The sequence below is a fragment of the Pholis gunnellus genome, assembly GCF_910591455.1.
Source record: "Pholis gunnellus genome assembly, chromosome: 23".
Lineage (NCBI taxonomy): Eukaryota > Metazoa > Chordata > Actinopteri > Perciformes > Pholidae > Pholis > Pholis gunnellus.
In genome coordinates, this window is record NC_136550.1 from 14532209 (window position 1) to 14559703 (window position 27495).

General features: G+C 43.7%; 2 protein-coding genes across 3 annotated transcripts in view; one reads left to right on the forward strand and one right to left on the reverse strand.

The window, feature by feature from the left end:
- Positions 1–18223, reverse strand: part of rtn3 (reticulon 3) — a 30297-nt gene extending 12074 nt beyond the window's left edge. The window contains exons 1-2 of one of the 2 annotated variants that reach the window (XM_079184385.1): positions 17986–18223; positions 11478–11525 (exon numbers count right to left, since the gene is read on the reverse strand). In XM_079184385.1, the coding sequence (XP_079040511.1) occupies positions 11478–11525; positions 17986–18073 (136 nt within the window). In that variant the 5' untranslated portion in view covers positions 18074–18223. The remainder of the gene's footprint in view (positions 1–11477; positions 11526–17985) is intronic. The other variant, XM_079184386.1, reaches the window with a different exon arrangement.
- A 927-nt stretch (positions 18224–19150) lies between these two features.
- Positions 19151–26771, forward strand: men1 (multiple endocrine neoplasia I). Its single transcript, XM_079184966.1, has 10 exons — positions 19151–19246; positions 20572–21055; positions 21154–21362; positions 21639–21767; positions 22069–22109; positions 22218–22305; positions 22438–22574; positions 24073–24226; positions 25144–25317; positions 25476–26771. The coding sequence occupies exons 2-10, from the start codon at positions 20620–20622 to the stop codon at positions 25998–26000; spliced, it is 1893 nt and encodes a 630-aa protein (XP_079041092.1). The 5' UTR covers positions 19151–19246; positions 20572–20619; the 3' UTR covers positions 26001–26771.
- The last annotated feature ends 724 nt before the right edge of the window (positions 26772–27495 follow it).

Below are 27495 nucleotides of genomic sequence, written 5' to 3' on the forward strand. Positions count from 1 at the left end.
AATTTATTTATTTGTGCATTGGAATGTATTTGTGAATTGTTCTGTGTGCATTTGTAAATCGAATATATTTGTGAATTGTTCTGTGCGCATTTGTGAGTCTTTCTGTGTGCATTTGCAATTATTGAGACTGATCTGACCCCATAAGAAACATCCTCCCTCCAGACTCACCTTTTACCACACACACACACACACACACACACACACACACACGACTTTAAACAAACTCGGATGAAAATAATCGGTGTAAAATACAATATAAATAGACAATTTATAATCAGTGTTATTTTTTAAATACAGTGCTCTAAAATGACATTTTTAACGTTATGGCTACCATTTGTCGGGGACTTCGTTATACAAGACCTCAGCTAATTTGAGTTTTAACGTTAACATTTTGATAACCCTAAACAGTGGTTCAATTAATGTTATTAAGCTAACCTTCAATGAATAATGGCAGTGTGCAGTGTGTCTTTGGCCTACATTCAGTCAATCAATAAATGTATATATTGATTATTAAAAAGTCCCTCATTGAAAACAATATAGACACATTTTATTTAGTAAGAAGAAAGGTGTAGCATTATTTTGATACTGTCGGCAGCCAGCAGGGGCTCTGCAGGTCGATGATGTTGGAGGCAGCCGGAGCTTGACGGCCCTCGTTCGTCCCTCTCTCCATGTCTCTTGCCCTGACTCTAATCTGCTGAGGTCCCAGTGGCTGCTGAGGCGCAGTGGCCTGCTTTCACTGTGCTGCTCTTAAAGCTGCACACATACAACCACAGGCTGAAGCAGAAACAGGCTGGACCAGCACACACGAACTGGACCGCGGAACAATGTTCTGCACCTGTCTGCTGCCATTATAAGTGATAAATCAAGTATGTTAACTCTACTGGTTACTACTTTAAAAACCTGCATCAGAACTTTGCTCATGCAGGTAAACACACTGCACCAATTCAGACCATTGGCACACTTTACCTGCTTTCACCTACATGACATCATACATTCTACTTTAGTCGAGTTTCAGATGTTTTAGGTCTCTGTCATGAATTAATTCCACACACAATGCACAGCAAAAATAAACTATGTGACAGCAGGGGATTGTTGTCACTGAATAAATCCATAGGCATGCTGGTCAATGTCATCCGAGTCCAAGCCATCTGCTATTTTGTCTCAAAGTGGACGGACTAGCAGACAGACAACTGGGCACAATAATATTGTACATAATCATGCCTAATCCAAACAGTGAAGATTCAGGACAGATGTTCTTCTAAACTGGTAGTTGACCTACAGCACATGACCCTTTGTCACACTAAGAAAATATTCTGTCAGTTACTGTCAGGTGAATTAAGGACGATAAAAGCAGTGGCTAACATTACAAATCACGCTCCTTTTAGCTCTAGTTTGGTCTCCACCACTTTGTGAGAAATATGAAGCTAGCGTAAATTCATGCAGGACACGGAAGTTATACGCCCCAGCTGTAACCAGCTGACAGCCAGCCGATTGAATCATAGCTTCCGATCGGCCACGCACCAATCACAGCCCACTCTCACTTCACGGAGGTTTATTTAAATATGGCTTCCTTCTCACTGATTCATTCTACATCTACGCTGCTACAGACCACACTGCTGGCGAAGCTTCGCCTCCTCCACCCCAGCCTCCACCTCTTTGTTAGTTCATCTTCTGGCAAATGTTTGAAATGTATTTAAAAAATGTACCTCTGTCCTGTAAACCCAGGGGGATTATTGCTCGTGCTCCCGGTCTTAGCTCAGTAGCTGCTGGCTAATCCGGGGAGCATTCAAAGAGCGGAGCCATTATCGCCAAGTTTAACTGTATTCCATTTGTTGCAATAAATGGTTAAAATCTATAACGAGAGTGTTCCTGACTGAAATGGCTCTTCACTAGGGTCGGGTATCGGTACTGGATACCTTTAAAAAAAAGGTGCGATTTGACCCCAATACATATCCTGACTGAAGTTATTCCTTATGACTAAAAACAAGATGGTAGCCTGAACAAACATGACATTACAGGTCCATGTCAGACACCTTAGTGGAGAGTCAAATACCAAACACTGATACAGGTTCAGTTCAAGTATTCACATGTGCCTTTTCTCCACTTTACAAATCTTCACACAGAGGATTAACACAAATCTGAGCACTAATGGAATGTTGGATTTGAACTAATCTTTGACGGCCTGACAACAAGTCTGGAATTAAAACTAGCCCACAAATAAATTTAGAGGATCACGTTTGCCAACACTGTGTGGATTTCACTAACAGATGGCTGGGATGGAATTTCTGACAAGGGGGACCAAAAACTTGAAAGGAAATGCAGAAATTGTCTAGCATATCACACATGACAACAGGCACACCAACTGAAACCAACTCCCCCGCCTAATAAACAGAGTTGTGGAGCAGCACTGCAGAGGAGCACTAAAATAGCTCAAGCTCATGGCTGGAGGGGGAGGATTCAACAACACAGGCTCCTCTACAGAACACGACACAAAAACAGAGCTTCCCCTTCAATGTCAAGTCATTAATATCTCAATTAGGAAACAATTACATTATGTGCACAGCTAACAAGCTTGTTCAAGCACAGCGCAATGAACATGATGGCATGTACATGCTACGGCTAGTAGCTCCCATACATTTTGCCCCAATTGTGTTTTATTTTGGTGTTTGTTTCTCGTTTATAACTGGAGAACTTATGGCATATGACAGAATACATTCCTCATCAGAAAATGAAGCATGGGGATTGGATTAAGTGCAGTGGTCCTAGAGACGATCACCACCCACGGCCGACCAACCAGCCAGACCTGCTGGTCCAAATGCCACTGAAAGCAGAGTCAACTGCCCCAGGAGGAAGGAGAGCCAAAATGGAAGCTAAGCTAACTCAGCAAGGACCTAAGGCTACTCCACTGTCCGGTCGCAGAAAAAGTCTAACCCAGCAACAGGAGATTGGTGACTGTTGTGCACACATCTTTGTGGGGACACCGGTGGATCAAGGATCCTTGAATCCTTGAAAATAAAGCTAAACTTGTATGCCTCTTCTGCACACTTTCCCTTAGTTTCTGGTTGCTAGAGCACCAGTACTCTGTTCTCTGGTGTGCCAGCTCAGGCTAAAATATTCAACACATGTAGACGTAGCACTGACTGTGTCAGGATTACTGTCTGCATACCAGCTTCTGTGCATGGGTGTGTGGAATGGAGATCAGGTTTGCAGAGAAGGGGAGAGTACTGCAGAACTGGCTAATGTAACTCTTGAAAAGTAATACCCAACAGAACTTTTGCACTTGCCAACTTTAAATGGAGAGTAATAACTATCACTGTAGGCTGTGATGCTTGAAAATAGGCTGGTTTATATCAGCTCACATATTCTAAATAACTTTCAGATGAAGAGGAGGATTGGACAAGAGAGTACTGAAAGACCAGATAGCAAACCAATTTCCCAAGATGGCATCTTGCCTAAACTCAAGTGTGAATTTGCAATGAATACGCAAGTATCTTTGCATGATTTTGTTTTGTTGTACCATGCCTTGTCATGGTCTTCACTAAGTGGGCTGTGGAAACTTGCATCGCGACAGAAACCCGACACTGGGGATTGACTGTACCCCGTGACTTCCAAGGTTCTTGCAAGCCAACACTTGGGTGCCATATCTAAACCCCCACCCCCACCCCCACTATGTCAATGGACCACTGCCCAGCTGTAAAGGACAGAGGGCAGAAGAGGGTCAAAAGCTCAAATGAAGTGGAGATCACTGGACCATATGCAGCCGTAGTGTCTATATAGAACACTACACAGTGGATTGGCTCCTATAATCTCTGTGACAACTGCAGTCTGTACAGCTTTAGTATACTGCCGATGACTTTCAAGACAAAGATTTTTCTGTATTGTAGCTTTATATATGCTTATGTAACTAGCTACTTGACATCATAACTTTGAAATGCCAATGTTCATTACAAAGTGGTTTTCACTGGACATTTAGAGGTTTATCTGTAGTCCGTATTGAATCAGGCATTTAAACATACTGACATGAGAACACCTGCTTCAATTATCAGACTCCTTTTGGGATCATGCAATGAATTGCACATGCGAGTATGGGTTGTAGACTGGCTCATGATTGACAAAATATACAAAATAACAGAATTAAAACTAAAAGTAGTTTGGATTTTTTTAAAAGACAACAAGTGACATGTAAACAGTAAACTGTTGACCGTTAATCTTTAGTAGTTGTACAATTTGGTACACCGGTCCTGTGTATGGCTTAATATCAACCTGGTTTGACATTTTTTACACAAGCCCAACCCTAGCAACTACAGTTCTTTTTAGAGCCTGAAATATTTCCAGCAGATGTTTGCCAATAAATAGCAAGAGGAAGCACTTTTTTCATTCTCCACACAATAACTTCATCACTCTTCATGTGTTTAAACAAGTACAAGACCATGAATGCCTACGAAGGGATACTGTAGGAAAGTGTACAGTGTGGCCTTTAAGAACTGGTAAAGTAACCTTTGAAATTAGATGTTTCCGACTGTGTTCATTTGAAGCATACTAAGGCCTTTATGCTCTCCTAGTATAAGTGTATATTATACTATGAATCAATCTGCAATAACAAAATGGGTGTTTTTCTAGTTGCCATAAAGCCTGTTCTTACATGAATGCAACATGTAAAAATAGACACTTTTTGAAAAGGAGCAGGCCGTTACAAGGTGCAAGTGAGAAAATAGGTCTTATTGAGGGGACTGCATGAGGTCAGCAGGCCTACTGCCCATAAGAAACAAGTGTTACCTGATAAGTGGGTTAGTATTGCTGTCAAGACATGCTCAGCAAGATGATAGGCTTCAGCCACCCATTCGTCGATGGCTTCTACCTCTTTGGAATACGTGCTGTCAAACACAAGGTTGCTTTGGGAACATGAAGGATTGGGAACTGCGGCAAATGAAGACTGCTTTGTAGATGTCACACTGGGGTTAGCTTTGCTCTGGTCAGGAACCATCAACTGGAGAGGCTCAACCTCCTCTTCTTGACTGCTGCCTAACTCTTTGAGAGCGTTGATAGTAAGCCGTTCTTGTTCAAGATCCATCACCATGGTTGGAGGGGACTGGAAAGGAGGCATACTGGTTTTGCACAACTTGCTATTGGAAGAGACAGCTTGGTGCGTGTCGTCAGGTTCTTCATCCTGCCTTGATTTCAGGCACTCTCGCATGAACTCCACAAAGCTATCTGTAGGCTCAGACATTGAGCTGCCAGGGGCAATGCTGTCTGTGTTGCTTGTTGAGTTAGGTGTATAGTGACCTGGTTTAGTGTCCTGCTGGATCTTTGAGGCGGTTTTCTGTGCTGGTAAGGAGTTGCTATTTGCCATGTTATCTGTAACAACAACAGTGGTCATTTTCTGAATGAAATCTTGCTCAATGATGCCGCTTTGTGTCTCACTTTGGAAAGAGGAATATGGATCTTGGGGATATTCTCTTAGAGATGGCTGACCAACTGGCTTGGGGAAGGCTTCATCATCATTCACTGAAGTGAAATCGTCCAGATTTTGACTCCTTGCATTCAGTGGTTCAATGAGGATTTGAGAAGGATCAGAAAGAAACCGCTGCTTAGCATTGTCTAACCCTTTGTCATCAATGTCATCCAAGGGAGAGGATCCATCATAATCATAATCAAATGATTGTCTGTCATATATATCATCTTGCATGAAGCTAGTTTTAGAACGGGAAGTCGTCTCCATGTAAGCATCTTTTGCAGCTGTGTTGCTCTTTTCATCCACCTTGGATTGAGTATAAGGAGTTGTTTCCATGAACGCAATACCAGTTTTGCAAGGTTTGACCAGGATCTCTTGTGCTTCATTCGACCACTCGTCATCATTGTCTGGGAAATCCACTTCTTCATTTGTGAGTATGAAAGGGGAAACTTCATCCTTTACTTTACTGGAGGCAGTCTGTGATTTTTCAGATTTTGCTTGATTGGATTGGGCCTCAGGTTTTGATGTAGATTCCTGATGTACTGTTTCAGAAAGAGATTTGAGTATGTTGTGTTTAGGAGAGTATTCAGCATCAGAGTCCACAGGTGAGGATGGAGGAGAGTAGCCTTCCATGAATTCTGTTTCTAAGGGGCGTGTTTTGGGTGGTTCTTTTTTACCGTCATCTGGCTCTGGGGTTTTTGGAGCTTCTCTAGCAAGGTCTTTTACAGCCTCATAATCCTCATCTTCAAGCTCCATTTCCATCTCCTCTTCACTGTAATTTGGCTCGTCGGTCTCAATAACATTTATTGTAGGAACCTGCATTAGCTTCCTCTCAGACTTTGGTGGAGGAGGCCCATTTTCCTCAGTGGTAAGACTGGGATTTGCAGGAGCAGGGATAGGATCATTTGAAACTACTGGATCAGAAGATGCAGGAAGAACAGACACAGGAACAGTGACACCATCTTCAATGACAGTGTCGTCTGACTCTCCTGAGCTGTCAGCTTCGCTTGCCTCTGGGGGCTCCAGATCTCCGGTCCACATGGTCTTCTTGTCATCTGAAACATTGTGTTTAACATCCGTACCAACTGGTGGACTGACGGGAGGAGATGGGGAGTCAAAGCCGGAAGGAGGTGCAGGCGACGCTGGAAGCACCGAATTAAGATTTGATGTAGCCTGGGCACCTGATTTTTCCTGCTGATCCCACATGTAGGCTGTTGGCAAAAAGCTTAGGTCAAACTCAGACTCTTCCTCAACACTTGACTGCTTCTGTGCATCAATGAATTCATCCTTGAGTTTTGGAGCTTCAGCAGGAGAATCCATGAAAGCAGCAGGGACACCAGCAAAGGCAGCAGGAGCATCAGGTATAACTATGCAAGTCCCCTTCTCCTCCTTTGATGCAATATTCTCAGAAGTCAGCGTGCCTTTAATTAAATCTACAGCATCAAAGTCTGGCACAGGAGGTAAATGAGCCTTCATCCACTCTTCGGTTTCTTCAAATTCATTCACTTGCCTTAAATCTCCAAGTACTTCAAAGGGGGATTCTGGTGACTCCTCATCAGCTGAACCTTCTCTTTTCTGGACAGTTGGTGTCATTTTATCAGTGGAAGATTTGGGGGTCTCAGCGTGAGATTTGGGGATGTCGGCGAAATATTTGTGGGCGTCAGAGGGAGATTTGTGGGCGTCAGAGGGAGATTTGTGGGCGTCAGTGGGAGATTTGGGGGAGTCAGTGGGAGATTTGGGGGAGTCAGTGGGAGATTTGGGGGAGTCAGTGGGAGATTTGGGGGAGTCAGTGGGAGATTTGGGGGAGTCAGTGGGAGATTTGGGGGAGTCAGAGGGAGATTTGTGGGCGTCAGTGGGAGATTTGGGGGAGTCAGTGGGAGATTTGGGGGAGTCAGTGGGAGATTTGGGGGAGTCAGTGGGAGATTTGGGGGAGTCAGTGGGAGATTTGGGGGCGTCAGTGGGAGATTTGGGGGCGTCAGTGGGAAATTTGGGGGCGTCAGTGGGAGATTTTTCATGGTGGCGGTCTCTGAAGTGAGAGAACCCTCCATCACTTCTAAAATCAGGTTCCTTCTTTTTGGCAGCAAGAGCTTCCAGTGCCTTTATTCGCTCTGACACAGGAGATACTATCGGCGAATCCAGCTGTCCATCCGGCGGCCCCGCTTCACTCCCGAAATTATCAGGGGTGAATGAGCCAGGTTGAGAAGGAAAGCGGAGGGATGTCGCAACGCCTTCGCAGGGCTTGTCGGAGCCCAGGACGACTCTTTTGTCTGCATTGGCGTGTATGAAGAACGACAGCGAAGAGGAAAAAGGAGGGGAGGTCATATAAATCACAGTAGTACCCCAACACTAAACTCCCATGCACTTCTATTATTCAGCGAGGCCTTAATGTTGCAGCCCAAGCATTCATGCAATGCACCATGAAAATATGAGATTCATATAATGGCTCTTCACCTTTTGCATGCTGCTTTTAACTACTCCACAAAGTTGCCATCAGGCGGCACTCAGTATGGCAACTTAAATTATTTGAATGATCGGATAAAGCAGCAAAAGAAATAAAATCTCACTGATCTCACCACGTGCGACGATGATGACTGCATGTCAGTTGCAATTTGTATAGCAAATGTATCCTTGCTATACACTTGCAGGATTGAAAGCAATTTCTTTTTGATATGGTTTATCTTATTGCTTGTTTGTGAACAGTATACATTTCATTAATACATTTTGTCGGTCACTATTACAGTTTTTTGTTCTGTAAACTGCTCTCAGCTAAAATAAATATGGTGATAGTGTGTGATATTGTTTGATGTGTGATTTTTCCAAAACCCTGAATTGCAGAGTCAATACAATTTAAACATATAATTGGTATCAGGTAGTCTCCTTAGTTCCATGACATCTGAGCGGTTATTTAAGCCCCTAGTATTTTTTGGTTTTGTGTGTAAAATTGTATTTTTTCAATTTTCTAGGAAAACTCACCAAGGCTGCTACCCTCAATGTAAAAAGCCAAAGTCAATTTCACAGAAAGCATAATATAACGCCACAATACAACTGAAAAGGTTGTAACTGCTGACTGAATTGTATAAACATCAACTTCATGAGTTCTGCTAATGGTGACTGTGTTAAGATACTGAAGTAACAAACAGGTATGAGATATAAAAGGCTTCTCAAAAAACAAGCCAAAAGGTCAGAAAGACAAAAACTGCCTGTATCTATTTTATATTGCTGTGAAAATTACCTTCTGAGCCGCCGATTCAACACACTTGGTCTAGAGTTCTGCTACCAACCTGAAGGTTCCCAACAAAGTACTTATTGTTGCATAAAGCTTCGGGTTCGGATGACTTTGAGCTTCTTTATTTTCAAATTCGATTTTTTCAGACATTTATTTTTCTCTTCCTGACTGTGCCAATCTTTATGTGCACGTTGTAAGTAGATGCCCAGTAGGTAAAGGGAAGGAGACAGAGCCAAGACAATGCATTACATTAACCTGGTAAACAGTCACAAACACTCGGAAGAGTTGCATTCATTCGTTGTGGTTGGTTACTTGCTACATAATTAATATTTGTTAACTGCCTCAATATTATGTAATGTTCTGATACTAGAATGATGAAAAATATGCCAAAAAGTAAAATACTGCTATCCCAATGCAGTTAATCAGGTCATTTGAACACCACACAGCTGAGGAGGCGTTTATGGTCACCATAATGGCAGGGCCAACCTCACAAGCCGGCCCCCTTAGCTATCCTGGAGGCCACAGAGATCTAAAGATGTTCTAAGCAACTGTTCCAACAATCACATGATCCCCCATGTCACCCAACATCGAGGCATTACGACGGGGAATTGGCAGCTATATTAGGCCATGAACGTCAGCTGCCCAGCTCAACCTGAAGGGCAACCCCAACCTCTGACCAACTAGTTTGACCTTTACCCAGCACACAATCTGAAAAACGTATTTCCAGATCCACTAGTACTGCAAGGTCCAGGTTTTTCCTTCTTCAACTTTGCAATGTTTGCTGTGTTGTCAGCATGATCCCATGACCCCACCCCTCCCCTGCCCCTGCATAGACAGACTTTTCCTCTGATGGCCAACTGACTGGTCCACTTTGTCTTGGACTGCCACCTCCCCTGTCCCCACAATACAATGCCTTGTTCAAACTAGGCCACATGAACGGACTTTCCATCTCGCCAACAGCATTGTAGTCCTTTTGGCTCTGTACTGATAAACTAATTCCCAAACCGCTAGTGCTCCGAGAATAAATCCACAGATTTTACCTCGGATTCCAGAGGGACTATAAACTAGAATTCATGAGTGGCTTTATGACCATGGTTCAGAAAAAGCTGTCAACAACTTTGCTTTGTAATATGCCACTGTTCATGTGCCATCTGCCAAATTAAGCCTCAGAGGCCTTCCACGTCTGATTTATGTAATCTGCTCTCTACAGTAACTGGGGATGAGTGATCATGTATAATATTTTAACACTTGTCACTGAAATTAAATTAAATAGGATGAATAACTAAAGTTCACCAATATAGGCATTTACTCTGAAATCCTAGGCATTGATCTATTGATAAACTATAGTGATGCAAAAGCCAAGTCAGATATCGTTGCGGAGAAGCAGAAGAGTCAGTAAGAGTTCAAGTTCCATAGGGAGCAGTCACGTCCTGTCATTCCTCACTTACGAGTGACTAGGTTGGATGTTTTTGATATAAGTGTATAATGGTTACGTGTGACTAAGAATACTTTGTAGTTCCTGTTATCATCTACCCTACTCTACTTCCATCCTAATCGAGAACTATTAACTAATCACTTTTACTGGCTACCATTTGTTCACACAAGTATAAACCTCTAACACTGATGAGAATCAAAGCACAAAAATAAAATTTAATTTGGAAAATAAAGAAGCAAAACCGATCAAAGAAAACCTACTACTTAATGCTTAAGCGAGGATGTGAGGCATGCACAAAGCCTACAAAGCCAGAAGCAGATAGGGGGGTGGAGGGCGAGTGAGCAGCCACAGGCGATGGCGGACCCAGGCTGCTGGGCGGTGGATGATACCTCCAGTGCCACTCATCCTCTGGGGCCCGGCTGCTACTGGGGCTGAGCGGAGCTCGGGCTTGAATACTAGGGCAGCAGGAAGCTGGTGCCCCCCCAGAGACACCAACCTGATCCATTTTTAGGTTTCTGCTCTTGTGCGCACAATGTGAACTTGAACTTCTCTGCTTTCTTAAAATAAGGTGGCAATCTTGGGATTATCTTGAACCTACAGTGAGTGCTGCTGACCTAAATAATGCTCGCTAGCAGGCGGTAAAAAGTGAATTGGATCAGATTGCTAGCAGCTGCAGAGGGGTGGTTTTACTGGACTGATTCTTGGTGTGTGTGTGTGAAGATTCTGGAGATAGGCGAGTAGCAGTGAACGGACCAAGACTTGTTTTGATTGGTGCTAGTGACTACTGCTGATTTTTGCCAATTTTATCAATCACTACCAAGGCAACTGAGGCACGTTATCCAAAGTGTACCACATGTGCTAATGTCTGTATGACCATCAGCTGGTCAGACTATGGCTATGCCTGCAGCCCTTACAATAAACTAACAATGTAACCTGTCAGTAGGTCAAGATGGCTATTTACAGCATGATCTAGAAAGGTTTCATCTCAAGTTACAGCAGGGGATGGGGGAGGCGACGAGAATCACCAATACCATATGTCATTGAGGGCAGCAGGAGTTGTGCTGCCTGGCTAACTTACAATTAGTGCAGCAACTGACTGGTCAGCAGTGTTGGAATAGCATGACATGGTTTATAAGAGGATGAGTGGGTAAAGACCGGTCGAGCTGGGAGAGCAGCTGGGGTAAGAACCGGAGTTCACCACGTTGCTGGTTTCTTTGCAGGTTCGTGTTTTGACTGGACTCTGGCGAACAGGAGAGGGGCACTAGAAAGAGGGATGAAGTAGAGCGGTACAGCAGCAGGCTGGCGAGAGAGTACAGGACAGAGGGTGAGAGATGGCGAGCAGCGTAAGCGAACCATACACTTGCCTTGAGGAGACTGAATGAGAGATACAGGCGAAGAGGAAAGAAAGGAATCTGAAAAAGTAAAAAGGACAGAAGAATGATCATCCTAGAAGAGGAAGAAAAGAAGTCCTATCCACTGAACCCATTCAAAGGAAGAGAAGACAAGAGTTAACTTATCCAGCCTTAACAACTCTACAAAACAGCAACTTTAGATAAAGACCAGAAAATAACAGAGTAGCCCTATTTATATGCTATTTCTTTACTTCAGTAAACCTACAATGACTTTAACACATGCACTTATATTTGTTATACAGGAAAGACCAAGACAGTTTAATTAAGAAGCAGACAAAAGCACTTCCCACTTTGCTTTAGTGTTGCTATGAGCAAACAGAAAGGCTTCCCACAAATTAACTACAATCAAAAGACCATTTCTTTAGTACTTCTCCCAGGGCTTATGTTGCTACCATGGAAACCAAAGACAAAAATATTTCATGTGCACTAAATAGGGATGCTAATTTTCTTTTCCCCGGACAGATAGGCGACCCTCGTTAACCAATCATTAACTCAACTGACAAGATGAGTGCCTTGCTGTGGTTGAAGTGCAACAATAACCGATGAACAAACGGGTTGAATCCATCATTTATCACCAGCTTCAGTGTATGAGCCAAACAGGCAACCGAGTCCTCGGTTCATCCGTCAGGAAGAGTTAGCAACCGCGATGTTGCGTGTATCTTCGTGGACTCATGCAGCCACTTTCCCAGTAAGTCTCCACCACCTCAATTAGTTTAGCTGAGAGGTTGTCAGCTGTGTATCGTGTCAGTGGACTGCACGCCCGACGTAACGCATCGTCTGATTGAGCGAGAGAGGAACGTGTGTGATGCGGAGTATGCCAAGTGAAGTTGGCATTAACGTTAGAGCTGTGAACACAGCAGTGCAGTGTGTACGGTTTATTTGTCGATGAATAAATGCTACAACGCTTCAAGACTTAAGTGAAGTTCAAGTGTCTTATTTGCCTGCTGATAATTAAAGCGACAAGTTTGCCCCAGGCTCAATTAAGGTGGGTTAACCTTTAAGGTGGACTAGCCATTCACATTTCAGTGACGAGTCGCTGCTCCAAGTTTTGCACATCTTTTAAAAATATTTTTTACAGTTTAACAGATTTTTCAACACACTAACTTCTTAATTGTTATCACCATTCAACGGTTAACTATTAACATTCCTGTGCAAATGTGGGCGACTGTGGCTAAATGGAGAGCAGGGCCGTCTTTCAATCAGGGGGTCGGCGGTTCAATCCCCGGCTCCGCTAGTTGCATGTTGATGTGTCCTTGAGCAAGACACTCAACCCCAAAATTGCTTCCGTAGCTGTGCCTACGGTGTACGAATGTGATAGAATCTGAAATGTAAGTCGCTTTGGATAAAAGCGTCTGCTAAATGACAGTAATGTAAAAAGCATGACCCGGTCCTTTTGTCTGGGGTTTGGTCTAGGGCCTTCAGTTAAGGGAAATCTTACAGCTTCAAATCATACGTTGTTCTTCCATTTTTGGTATCAACAGTTTGTTTGTCCTTTTCCTGTCTCAAAATGATGATGTCCCCGTGCACAAAAGCCAGCTCCATAAAGAAATGGTCTTTTCCAGTTTATCGTGAAGAACTTGACTGGTCTGGTTTCGAGGAGATGAGGTCATAAGGGAGCTCACACCTCATTCCATGTTTGGTTAGGAATGCCAGGAGAGAAATATCTAGAGTCATGGGTACGGACTGAAGATGTGTGAGAGTTTCAGGTTTACTAAGGGAGGGGTGGTTCAGCTCAGTTGGAGTTTCTACATGCTGAGTAGGTTGGGGTTGGTGTGCCCTTGCAGTGCAGCATTCCTTCTCTCACATTCATGTGGCTGTTACCGTCTGAATGCACCACACCTTCACTTTTTAAGCGCAGTGCCAGCTCTAAATCTTACTTGTGGTTCCACATTTGTCAAATTATTGGATGTCGAATTAAAGAGGGCTGAGAAAAGATACGGGCCGCTAAAAAATATATAGACCTAAATATGAAAATAAATTCACAAGAATTAACAACCCTGTCCACATTAAAAATGTGCATAAATATCGTAATAAAAAATGAAATTTAAGAATCACAAAACACTGTCGCTGTAGACAAATCTGCACATGCATATCAAGTTAGGCGACTATAATAACAAAACACATATGGTACATTATTATGGAAGAAGGCATTTTCTATAAAATGCTGAAAAACACAGTAACATTTGCATGTGATGGTGTTTTGAACACAGCAGAGAGAAAAGAAAGCTGAATACATGAATGAGACTAAACATATTAGATGTTAGTATAGATGTCCAACTGGGTCAGTCCCACTGGCTAATTTAAGATGTCCATTGTTAATATACAAAATCTTGATTAATGCAGCTTTAAGCTATGTTGTAGAAATGTTTTGGTTTTTGTGACTGCCTTCAGTCACAGTGTAGATTCCTATTAGTACAGTTCTACTTTATTAAACCTGACGATTAAAAACTGTTGGAAGCTTTCCACTGAGGCCTTGGGCGTGTCCGGCTCATCTGCTTGTGGAAGTGATGGTGCAGGGCGGGTCTACTGCCATTCCTGCCCTTGCTGCTCTCGCTACCCTGTACTGTCTACCCCTGGGGACTATCTCATTGCCTCTGTGACCTCAGTGATGTGGTCCGCTCCAGCAGGGAGTGTGTGTGTCGGTGTGTGTGTGTGTGTGTGTGTGTGTGTGTGTGTGTGTGTGTGTGTGTGTGTGTGTGTGTGTGTGGGTGGGTGGGGGGGGGGGGGGGGGGGGGGGAGAACTCGGTGTTCCTTGAAGCTTCACTTCTGCGCTTCACTTTTAGGTGCTTTACACTGAACACCTTTCTTGATGGATGAGTCAAAAATAATGACTAATTTCACAATATTGATAAGAATAAATTAAATAGAAGTAAACCAGCAAGTGAACCTATATATCCAGTCAGATTGCAGGTTTAGGAAGGAAGGGTGTGTGTATTAGTAGAGCTGTGCATCGCTGCGTTTGGGACACTACTAACGACAGTAATTGGAGTTATGCTAACTCATCTAAATGGTAGATTGTGATTTCAACAATGCCAAAGCAGGGGAAAATAATCTGTTTTTCCTCAGTGAACGCTCACTGAAAGGTAATAGATCAAACTGAAAGGTGGGGTTTGATGCCTCCAGCAATACAAAAGGTTAGTCTGCTCATATCAGAACATTCCTATGAGGAAATATGAGCCCAGAGACAGCTGAACAGGCAACTACAGTTATCAAACTGTGAGCTAAGGATCACTGTTTAAGTCTGCAACAATCTATGACACGATAATGATCTTTGATCAGTACTTTTCATGAAAAAAAAACGTTCTGATTGTGAAATTACAACCAACGCAGCAATACATGGATTGATTCAATGGCAAACTTCCTCTGAAAATCTGATGCAATGTAGTTTGAGAAATGAGGTCTTCATTTTGAAGTGTGCCACTTCCTTTGTGACTAGTGTCACTCATCAGTGTGCGAGTCAAGTGAAACGGGCTCAGCTACAGACAGGGGAGGCAGGCCGGGCCATCTGGTAGCAGTGACGTCCACCGACTGAAAGATAAACTAGTGTAGTTTACTGCTGAAAATACTAGGCAGTACCAGGCCTGGGCCATGTGGACTGAATGTCGTCTTTGACAGAATACCTCGAGATCTGATATGCGGCAATATTTTAGGACAATTCAGTATTTAATAATAATAGTTCCAGAATCATGGAAATGAACAGAACCGTGCCGTACTCATCATTCTGCTGAAAACTCATTTAGAGAGAAATAATGTTTTTTATTGACTTATTATTTCCAATTGTTCCGACTTAGCTGTTTTTTTATTGTTAAACCAGAGGCAGTTAAGACAAGACAGTTTTACTTGTCTAACGTTAGTCAAACTGTGTCAAGATTTTAAGCTAACTTCAACGTACGTTTCGTGATGCTAACTATGGCGGTTAGCCGAGTAAATATCTAATGTCAGCAAAAAAAGGATAAATACATGAGGCCCCGCTTCCAAGACAGGAAAGATGATCTTTGATTAAGTTATCATCATTACAAATCCACACTTCCTGTAGATGTTTCACATTAAAAGCCAGTGGCAGGTTTAAATGTGAAACATATGTTCAAGAAGTGTTCAGATTTATTTATTGAGTGAAAGCACTGTAAAACTAGTGAATGAAAAACATTTCTGTCAGAGCACTTTAATTAATAAATGAAAACAGGTTCAGATCAGAGAAGAGGGAAGCTTCTTCTAAAATGTGATCAAATATACCTATAAATCAGGGAATTAGGCTAAACATGTCTCTGATTTGAGCCTGTATCCAAGTTCTCTATGCAGCTGAAGTAAATGTCCATAAATAAATGAATAAATAATGCTATATGAAAATACAAGGACTGTTCATATTTCACCGAGCTTGATTGATCTTCCTGTCCTTTTACAATAAAATCTTCATTTTTTTTTTGGTTTCATGTCAATACACTAAAATACTATACGTCTTAAAATACAAAAGTTGACAAAAGTGCCGTCCAGTGCCAACACATATGTTAAGGTTCAAAGTATGTCTGAGTGGGAAGATCCAAACACTGTGTTTCCATCTGACATGGAGGCAGAGTGGGGCCCAAAGCCCATATTTTGCGGTGACTCAGCAGTGCTGTAATGACTCAGATTTGCAGAGGGCAAGGTCTGTTATCCGTCATGGAATGTTTAGAAAAAAAAAACAGACATCCGTGATCATTCTGAGCTGCCAGAAAACTATTCATTTTTACAGACATGTTTCCTGGAGTGTACCTTTGAAATTGGCAGACAAAAACTAGCTGTCATGCCTGTGTAGTGTCTGCCACAGCGGTGTGCCCCACCTCTAATTATTTAACATACAGGGATGCAAGTTTAGTGAATTAATTCTGGGCTATAAAAAAAAAATATCCTGCACGAGATATCATCAAGCACCAAAATTTCCAAACTCGCTCGTGGCTGCTAATTTTGTGGGACTAATAAATTATTATTTGGTCAAGTTTTTACATGACTTGATTGAAAGCACGGGAAATAATGGTCTTGAATGCTTTCTGATGTGAATGTGTGCGCTTCCTCTTGTGTCCCAGTAGCTTTCTATTACTCTTTTATTTTATTTCTGCAGTCCTCTCCTTATTGATATCAATTTCCAAGACCAAATCGAAACTCAGTGAGGCATCACGAGCCACACCCAGTTGACACCCATGATCACACGTGCTATCATTCTTCAAGGCCTACAATCCCTTTGATTAACAGAACATTGCTTTTGAAGGATTTTCAAATGGCTCACATGAGGTGGCTGACTGGGCCATGGAGTTCAAATCAGAAAGCTTAACACACACAGCCACACTACACACACGCACACTGCGCACACACACACGCACACACACACAGTGAAGCTGCCACTCCCTCTAACACAATAAGCTGTCAATTAGCCCATGGGAAGCAAACGTGTTCCTTTGTTTTTAATTAGGCTCGTCTGGGCTGTGAAACCTGAAAATCTAAAAAAACACTGAAAACTGGAGGTGGTGGCAGGTAGTAGACATACAGGAATGATGGTAGTGCAGCTCTTCAGGCTGGATGGTTCGTTCTGGGCCTGTTTTCATGCTCAAGACACAAAAGGGCAGTGCGCCTTTAAGAGGTCCTCCCTTCACAGTCGCCCAGTAACAATGCATCTGCAGTGCACCGCATCGCAACATTTAGCAACGATAACGCTTTGTCATCCCACACGTTATTGTCAAAAGTGTCATGTAACGTGCATTTACTCATCAACAAACCTATCCACCAAGTAGAACATGACGCAAGGCAGTAGTAACAGTCATTGAGATATACGTTTCCATTCGGCTAACACCAAATGCCCTTAGAAGAAAGTGTTTTAATTCCTTTGTTTTATTTTCCCCCAAAATTAGCCCAGCTGCTAATCACGCAGTCTCCTCGTGGATGAATTAGTTTTCCTTTGGATAAATTGACGCCGCTCAGTAATGAGCAATGTTGCCCCATAATTCTGGATTTCGTTGCTTGACTGACCGAATATACGGTTTAGTTCAATGTCTTGCCGTATGCGCCACAAAATTGTCGGTAACATTCGACTGTGGCTCCGCTTATAACATTAAAAAAGCCGTTTAGCAAGACATTATCGAGGTAAAAAGACGTATACCGTACCCAGAGGCAGGCCAAAGCTGTAGGGCATGTTAGTAGCAGTGTGTCCGGATAAGTTCACTACCACAGGTGTTTCCAATTATAGCTTAAACAAGCTTAAATCAGCCACACACAGGACAACAACACACAAAATAAAAGAAGCGTTTCTACATTACAGCTTAAATATTCAAATTTGAATTATTGCGTTATGGTGTTGACGCAACTTAAACATGTGAAATCTTAATGTCTGCCATTAAAAATAAAACACATATGGTTTAATAGTAATTAATGGTAAAGCAATTGGTTAAAAGTGACATTTGGCTCGCTGATTTAACGTTAGTGCGTTTCTTACCGGATAGCTTTGATTCTTTAGCAGAATTCTGTCCATCGGCGAGCCCTTGCGACGAAGATATCTGGGTGGATTGAGTCATTGGATCCATTTTACTGTAGTTACACTGCACACAGGCGATAAAATGTCTGGCGTCTCAATTTAAATGGTCGGTTACTGTCCTTTGAAGACGTATATGTCGTCTGACTTTCCTCAAATCTCCCCAAGAGCGAGACTCGGATCCGCACCTTAACGCAACGTCCGAGCACTGACAGAGAAGCAGAGATGGCAGGAAACAAGGCGGACCAGGGAGGCGGAAACCAAACATGTCGGAGTGGGACACGTTCAATGTCTTCACTCAGGCTCCTACATCTGAGGACCAACTTTAATGAATACGACTTGTATCTGAGATCAAGTACGATAACATAAAATAATAATAAAAAATGACAACCAATTGTCATTTGTTTACTTATCTGCCATCCTCTCTGCCGTTTGAAAATATATTCCAGATACCTTTGTATTAGTAAAATTCAACTGTTGTTATTTGTCTCTTTGTGGTGAAGTTCATACGCGATGTAGAGAAATTCGACAGCATGTGAATGCAGCATAAGGAATATTCTTGAACACAGACACCATGTTATCGTCTATGTTCATACCTGCTCTCAACAACAGTGGGGTTTTGTGTTTCGGACATTAACTGTTACAGGCTGCCTTACACACATTTTGAGTAAATTATGTCAAAATATTTATACCAAACAATTATGAGATACATCTGGATAAATATTGGTTAAATGCATACACTGGTGTGTGTTTGAGTTGTGTAGCAAAGCCAGCCATGGCCATATTGATAAAACCGTTTTTTAACAATGATGACGATGCAGTGACTTCACGGCTACAGAACAATTTTGAAATGTCGAAACTGTGTGTTTTTAATGTAACTTGTTTTCCATTATGTAATGGTTACCTTTGTTCCATTTTGTAGCACGATATCATAGATCATCATCATACTGCCCTCTACTGGTGGAGTTTACAAATACGCTCATATCGACTACATTTCCCAGCATACATGAGAGACGGTCCCGTGTGCGCAGGGCTTCAGATCTGTAACCATGGGGATGGGCCTATCCCCGTTCAACAGACACGGACCTATCGATGTGAGATCTGCTCCGTTACGCAAACGTGGAGCCTGGAAGCACACTGCAGGTGACTATCGGGCATACTGAACTGCGCGGCAAAAGAAGGGAGACACAAACAAAAACATGTGGCTGAGGCTGTGAGAAAACGGGTAAGTTATCTCTTACACATTGGTCCCATTGTATGCTGATAAGAGTTCAGAGTTATTCAGCGGCATATTGTGGCGATATATTTTGCGGGAGTAGTAGGTTGATGAGCGTTATCGAAAAGTGAGTTTAGCTAACTAGCAGCTCGTTAGCTCGTTAGCTGCTTCTGACAAACAGCCGTCATTCAGCCGGCTACTCCCGAGCTGTTAGTCAGTGTGTGGCTCACTCTGGTTCAGGATATGTCTCTACTTTATCTCACTTATTAAACAGCGTAACGTTAATATTCATTCAACAAACTAACACCGTTAGCCAGCCTATATGGGTAGCTAACGGTAACTTAACTTAGTAAAGTTAGCTAGTTAGCCTACGTCAGCTAACCGGGCTTTCAAATAAATGAATCAAACAATATTTCGGTCTGTATTGAAAGACGGCAAGTATCTGTGATGTTGCAGAGACATATCGACGTATTAAACGACATCCCGAACCCAGATGTTTTCATCTTTTGAATTGAATGTGGCTAACGTTAACGCTACATCAGTAGCGGTAGGAGTGCCCCGCCCACCAAAGCGCCATATAGCCCATGTTAGCGGCATTGATGTAACCAGCATTATGCAACGAGTCAAGCTGCTCAGCTGCGGGTCAGTGTCTACTAGGTTTATGTTGTATGTGTTAAGCGTGTTCCAGTTATAGTACTATGGGCAACATTATTATCGTTGAGATTATTAACGGGACGTTGAATAATGACGACAAGTCTCCAGACTAGCTCGATAAAACCTATGACAAGAAATGTTGCTTTTCTTTCAATAAAGCGTGACACAAGTCTGGCTTCTCTGTAAACTTGTTCACCATCTCTCATGTGGAGACCCAAACCTACGATGAATGTATCTACAAGTATTAGAAGTATTGTGCGTGTGTCAAAGCCGGACCTATCTTCCTCCTCTGGGTCCTAGAGCTATAAGGTTCAATGAGCCTCACTGTTGCTTCATTACCATGAACACACGCACTGTAGCTCATTTTGACTCAATCCCACATACAACGACCTGCAGCCACACCAAATACACCTAATGTGTATTAATCCACCACTGAAAATAGTCCCTCAGAAATGCACCATATCCTCCCGTGAGAGTAACGTTTGCTATAAAACTACAGTGGCCAGCTCTGAGCTGTTTTTATAGATTTACGTCCTCAATGGCTTGGAGAAAGTAAATCAGTCTTCCTTATGATGAAGGACTCTTCAGAGCCTTTTTCTTTTCTTTTTTTAAAACTCTGCCTACTTTCTACAGTGTGTGATATTGATGTGGAGTTGAACTGACTGCTGTGTAACATTTAGTACTGCAGGTACTGAAGAGAGCATTGGAGTTGACCGTCCGTGGACGTCATGGGTTTGCAGTCTGTTCAGAAGAAGCACTTCCCCCTGCGGGGGATCGACGGCGTGGTTCAGCTGTTTGACGCCGAGCTCCGCAAGTCTGAGCCGGACCTGGCCCTCCTCTCCCTGGTCCTGGGTTTCGTCGAGCATTTCCTAGCCGTGAACCGGGTCATCCCTATAAACGTTCCGGGGGTCCGGTTTGAGCCTCTGGAGCCGGAATGTCCCAACTCCTGCTTCCCCACGGTGGAGCTGGGCATGATTTCTGCACTGTACGAGCGCTTCACGGCCCAGATCCGCGGCGCGGTGGACCTGTCCCAGTTCCGGAGGACAGCTGTAGGTTCCAGTAGGGAGCTGGTGAAGAAAGTGTCCGATGTGATCTGGAACAGCCTAAGCCGCTCTTACTTCAAGGACCGGGCCCACATCCAGTCCCTCTTCAGTCTCATCACTGGTACGACATCACGAGGATTACCGTGTTTGTTACCGTGATCAACTTAAACTGAGTGCTGTCCAATTGATGGAAATAATTCTTTATTAAATCTGAACCAGGTACCAAACTGGACAGCTCCGGCGTGGCATTCGCAGTGGTGGCAGCCTGCCAGGTTCTGGGTCTGAAGGACGTCCACCTGGGACTGTCTGAGGACCACGCCTGGGTGATTTTCAGCAAAAACGGAGAAGAGACGGCCGAGGTCACCTGGCACGGAAAGGGCAACGAGGACCGGAGAGGGCAAACAGTGGCAGCGGGAGTCAACGAGAAGGTGAGGCCCACCTCCACTCAATAAGGGGCGAGAAGAAACCCTCAAGCACTGTTCAAATTCAGAATACGAAATATAAATAAAAAGAGGGCATCAGTTATTTTTATGGTGGGTACAGACCAGTATGTTTTTACACATAACGTTATGAGTAAATGTCCCATTTGTGATATTTTGAGCTCCTTTATTTCCTCAACATCTCCAAATGAAGGAAACGATTAATAATGCCTTGTATTTGATATCCACATTCCTGCAAACCTCTCCGGTCTGTGTCTCTCTCAGAGCTGGCTGTACCTGAAGGGCTCCTACATGAAGTGTGACAGAAACATGGAGGTGGCCTTCATGGTCTGTGCCATCAACCCCTCGCTGGACCTGCACACCGACAGCTCCGAGCTCCTGCAGCTGCAACAGGTGAGCTCTGCAACTTGTAGCGAGCAGCGGGTCGTCGCATATCTGCTTTTGTTAATCTCCCGGAACACTCCACAGCTGTCAGTTTCACAGTAGAGGCTGGAGGAAGCGGTGACCTTAATGTCTCACAGACGGTCTAAAACGGAACCATTTGACTTTCTCTTTTGTCATGCACTTTAATTACTAACAATTCATTTTGCACAGTTGTGTTTCTTATTTACAGCTTACATTGTTAATGTTTATAATCTGAGATGCGTTTTCATGAGCTGCCTGTGTTACTCCTCCTGCTCTCTTTATCTAACAGAAACTCCTGTGGTTGCTGTATGATCGAGGCGACCTGGACAGGTGAGTTTGCGTTGATGAAGTTCATAAGAATTGAAACGTCTCTTAAAAGTGACTTGTAAGCCTGCTAAACTCCACAACCTCCTCCTCCTCTCCTGTACTGTGTTCCAGGTATCCTATGGCCATGGGCACTCTGGCAGACCTTGAAGATCAGGATCCAATCCCAGGCAAGGAGAACCCCATGAAAATCCACCTCAAGGTTAGTCTGTAGAGAGGAATCCACCAGGCCACACAGCAGTGAGACTGTTTCTTTAAGCTCCAGTATTGAACTATTCCAACCAGAACGGGTTGATGATTTAATCTGAATTCTTCATGTGTTTCTGTCTCTCAGGCTGTGAGCTCTGCTCAGAAGCACTACAACAACGAGCACATCTACCCCTACATGTACCTGGCTGGTTTCCATTACAGACACAGGGCTGTGCGGGAGGCTTTGAGGGCCTGGGCCGAGGCTGCTCAGGTCATGCAGGAGTGAGTTCACGCTGCTTTAACACACTGGTGTGACACAGGTTCAAGTTTAGAAGGAATGAGTTTCACGCTCAAATGGGAACTGTGGCGTTCAAAGGCAACGAGACAATACACGTAACTAACAGTAGAGAGTTGAGTCCACGATCAGTGTTAATAGGATTGGCTGGTTGCAGTTGCATGATGTAAGTGTGTTGGGTACCCTCCCAGCATGCACTGGGACAATGTTTCCTCACTGTCTGACGGTCAGATAGCAGCAGTCAATGTGTGATGGTGGCTGTGTGATTGGTGGAGGTTCCCCGTGCTGTGAAAATGAAACCGTACTTAAAATCTCTTAAACCCAGCTTTAACTGTGTGAACCGTTTTCAGCTAAGTTTGTTCTGTGGTTATTATTTAAGTATTATTGCTCAAATGACAAATACCTATTTTAATGTCTCATGTTCTGGGTCCATTGGTCTGTTAACAGTTCAGTGACGCTAATCTCTTTTTATCTCACAGTATTTTAAATTACATTTAGATTTTAGTTTTGTTACATATTCCATTATGTGTGATTTAGGACTTGCTGCCCTAAAAACAGTTCCAGGTGAATTTTAAGACCAGACCTTTCTGTCAGTACACTGCTGTTTTGATGCCATATTTTGTAAAAAACATGGAATTCTGGATAAATAATAAATAAATAACTTCTAAAGACCAGCAGGGCTAACAGAGAGAGAAGAGACGTAATGATGCTAAGATGCTTACTTTGTCATCAAGCAATATTTTTGACATAGTTGTTATTTATGAAATGAATAGAAGAAATCATTTGTTTTCAAAATGGCCTGTGTGTCGCATCAACCGGCGCCCTCAGTTGTTATTTCACCAGGCGACCACAAGATGGCAGTACATGCAAAGCTATCCTCCCTGACTTGTGTTGTGACCACACAAAAAAAAAGAAATGAACACAGAATGCATCTCTCAGCCTTCCAATCTAAAAGATAGGTATTAAAGTCAAGTGACCGCTGAGTTTGAATTGTGGTTGAGATTGTCCTCTGTGGTGACTTTCCAGTCCCAGTGAGTCTGAGAGGGTGTGGCTCCTGAGCCAGGAAGTGTCCAGCATCCTTGCGCTCTCTCCTCCCGTTAAACACACAGCTAAAAATACCAGCTCGGACCCACCAGGCCACATTCCCTCCCCATCCATCAGCTTCCTTTTCCTGCTTCCCCCATTGTTCTTCAACTTCAGCGCCGTCCATAAGAGGGAGTGTGTGTGTGTGTTCATAACAGTGGATTCTTTGTAGATTATGCAGCAGAGTTCACATGTCTGGACTGTTGCAATGACTTCATTAATCAACATGTTGCCTCCACCCTGGAGGACATCTAACAGCCCTTTCTTAATTGAAGAACTTGATGTAATGATGCAAATCCATTTGACTTGTAAAATGACATTCTCAGTCTGATCTTGCAGAACATATTCTGACTCCCTCCCCACTGTTATCAATAGTCCTTCTCCTCTCACCGGCTCTTGCAGGTATAACTATTTCCGTGAGGACGAGGAGATCTACAAGGAGTTCTTTGACATTGCGAACGACGTTATCCCCACTCTGCTGAAGGAGACGGCCGCTGCTGCCGAGAGCCCTGGGGAGGGGGGAGAGGGGGGAGAGGGGGGAGAAGGAGCTAACAAGGCAAGTATCCCCAACCAGAGAAGAGCTGCAACCAGCACAACACATCTTCAGATCTGGTCAGCTCATTTCATTTTACAGCGTTTGCTTTTTGGAGACTCCACCTGGTATTAAAGGGAGAGTTCAGTTGTTTTGAAGTGTGGTTGTATGAGGTACTTCTCCATAGTCACTGTATTACCTCCTGTAGACTTTGAAGAAACGGACAGGAGTATCAGCACGGGAGCAAAGCGATGCACTGCTGTAGACGGGGGCAGCAGCAAAATGTGTTTAAGGCACCTAAAATAATCAGTATCCGTTTAAATTGGTCGCTATTTTTACAATATTTGTATCCTTTATCTTGCTGTCAGACAGCCCTTACCAACAAGGAACTGAATCCGTTATCTACGCTCTATTCAAAGCCACAAGACTCCTTTCACAAAATCACTCATTTTACCTGACAGCACACGGGAGTTTCCGGTCTACCTCTGCTGGATCGGTTAGTTTGTTGGTGTGATCGTGTCTTTTTGGTGTTTTAAACGGTTGGTTCCGATTCACCAAAGTGACACAAAAATACAAACTAACTAGCCGCTGGAGACAGCTGACTAGACCCGCAAGTCCTGTGTTGGGCGAGAAATTACAATTTTTGTCAATGGAGGCTGGTGACTGTGAAAGAGCATCAGTCAGAGAGGGCTGTCTGACAGCAAGGTAGAGGGGTGAACATCTAATGAAGTGTTTGCTATTAAAACAGGTTGCACCACACAGAGCCGTTCTCATGTAGTTACATTGTTACTGCAGGGTAGAACTGCTGTTTAGCTGAACCAAACGAGAAGCCCTCTTTGCTAATGAATGACTTGCTCAGAGTAACATTCAGAGAGCTATACATTATTACACCCGCGTTAATACCATGTGAAACTAACTAACAGTCAGTACTCTGATTTCAGGAGCACCCCAAGCAGGCAGCAGCCCTCTCAGCACTCCAGGACCCAGAATGCTTTGCCCACCTGCTGTGTTTCTATGATGGCATCTGCAAATGGGAGGAGGGCAGTCCCACGCCGGTCCTTCATGTGGGCTGGGCCACCTACCTGGTCCAGTCTCTGAGCCGCTTTGATGCTCAGGTGAGAAACCCAGAATAGCTCCGCCTTTGAACATGAAAATGACCGCAGCCAATACAAACTGTCAGCGGGAGAGGGGCCCCCGATGAGGGGCCCTGATGTGGCCGACATGTGCGTCGATGCTTTGCAGCTAAAATTGGGTTTGTGGTCTGATTCCAAAGGTGCGCCAGAAGGTGTCAATCATCATCAAGGAGCCAGAGTCCCAGGATGATGACGACATGTCCAGCGACGACCCCCGGGAGGGCCGCAGACGAGGCCCCAGGAGAGAGTCCAAGCTGGATGAACAGGGCTCTCCTCCTCCTGGTGCTCCCTCCTCCCCCTCCACTCAGCCCCCAGCTGCTGCAGCAGCAGCCCAGCCCAAGAAGATAGGAGAGGGAGGGGGCCGTCGACGCTCCTCCCAGGGCCTGCGGGCCGGGGACACCGAAGGAAAACCCAAGTCCCCCAGCCCGGATTCTTCACCCTCATCCCAGCATCAGGCGTCCCCGTCCCCGTCTGGCCCCGTGGTCGCCTTCCAGAGCGAGAAGATGAAGGGGATGAAGGGGCTGCTGTGTGCAGCCAAGGTGAACTCCAGCGCCATCAAGCTGCAGCTCACCGCCCAGTCACAGGTCCAGATGAAGAGGCAGAAGAGCACGCCGGCCGGGGACTACTCCATGTCCTTCATGAAGCGGCAGCGCAAGTCCCTCTAGACGCGCTGCTTGTTGTAGGAGTTGGTGAGGAATGGGAGGAGATACTGTGAACAGCAACACGGAGACCCGATTAACCTCGCTTTTGTTCGTGAAACCTTTTTGTTTTGTTTTGTTTTGTTACCAGTGTTTTCATCCAGACGCCGCTTCAGTCAACATCCTCTTCATTCCAGCAATATATTTGACTTGCAACACTCGAGTTAAGCGTCACATATCAGGTTTAAAACGGAAGGAGTGGAACATTTCATTCTGTTTTTATTTACGACTTTCTGGTTTTCTAGAGATTGTAAACACTCATTCGTCATTAGTTTGTGTTTTAATTGGCAGCCAATTGCACACTGACTATTAACTTGTCATTGACTTACATGTGGATGTTTTGAAGCCAAAGTAACGAGGATGACCAGAATGCCGCGTACAGATGTGTAAATATCAACTTGTACCGTTAGGACCCTGTCCATGACTGAAGCCTTGGAAGTGATTCATTTAGGATAGTTACTGTGTAACATTGTCCACTTCTGCTCTATCGACAGCTTATTTCTTGCCAGCTCTATGTTGCCTTACTTTGCCTTTGTTCTTATCTAAAGTAGACGGCCTTTAGTTCGGAGAATAGCTACGCCGGGCCTATTTCTAATGATTAGAGAAGACCAGGAAGACCATGCACTGTTGAGACCGTGGAGCCACATTAGGTGGCCCCTGTTACATCCTATTTGCTTGATGACTTGTGGTTTTTGTTCTTGTTTTTTTTGTATCTGCAAGTAATAAAGACCTGATAAAAACTGAATGTGGGGATGTGTTAGCTATAGAAGTTATTATAAGGGCACTACTTCACAGGGGACTGAGCTGTAAGAGGCTGCACAGCAGGGGGAGAAGTATACTCTACATTCAGCAGGAACACAATGGTGCACATGCACCCTAGTTAGTAACAAGCTTTAGGAAAATAAGAGCATACATGAGTGGACTGTGTTGAGGCAGACAAATGAGGAGCAGGAAGGGAGATGCACTGAGAAACACTGAAAGTAAAAGTTTGGTACGTGTCATGTAGCTGTGATTTAGCAGAGGTGTCTGAGACACGACAATTGCAGACACGTGTGATCAACGGTGACAGCAGGCTCATACTAATCAGACTTCAATGGGACTGCAGCTGGCAGAGTTCCATTCTGTCATGAATCAATACGCACACAATACAAAACATGTAAACCACGACGTGGAACAGATTCCAGAGAACGTGGACGTGATACCATACAAGACAGTCAACGACTAATAGTATTGAGCCCTTTCCCACCACCAGAGAAACAAATATGAAATGTTTTTAAATGAGACACACGGTCCATATTTTTTAATGAATAATGACCAATTCAGACTTTTTTTAACATCAGAAATGTGAGATATTTGATCTATTTTGAATTATGTGTCAAATGTTTGACTTTAGTCAAAGATGTGAAATGACAGATCAGGATTCTGACAAAATGATGAGACGATGATTTTGACTTCAGCTCGT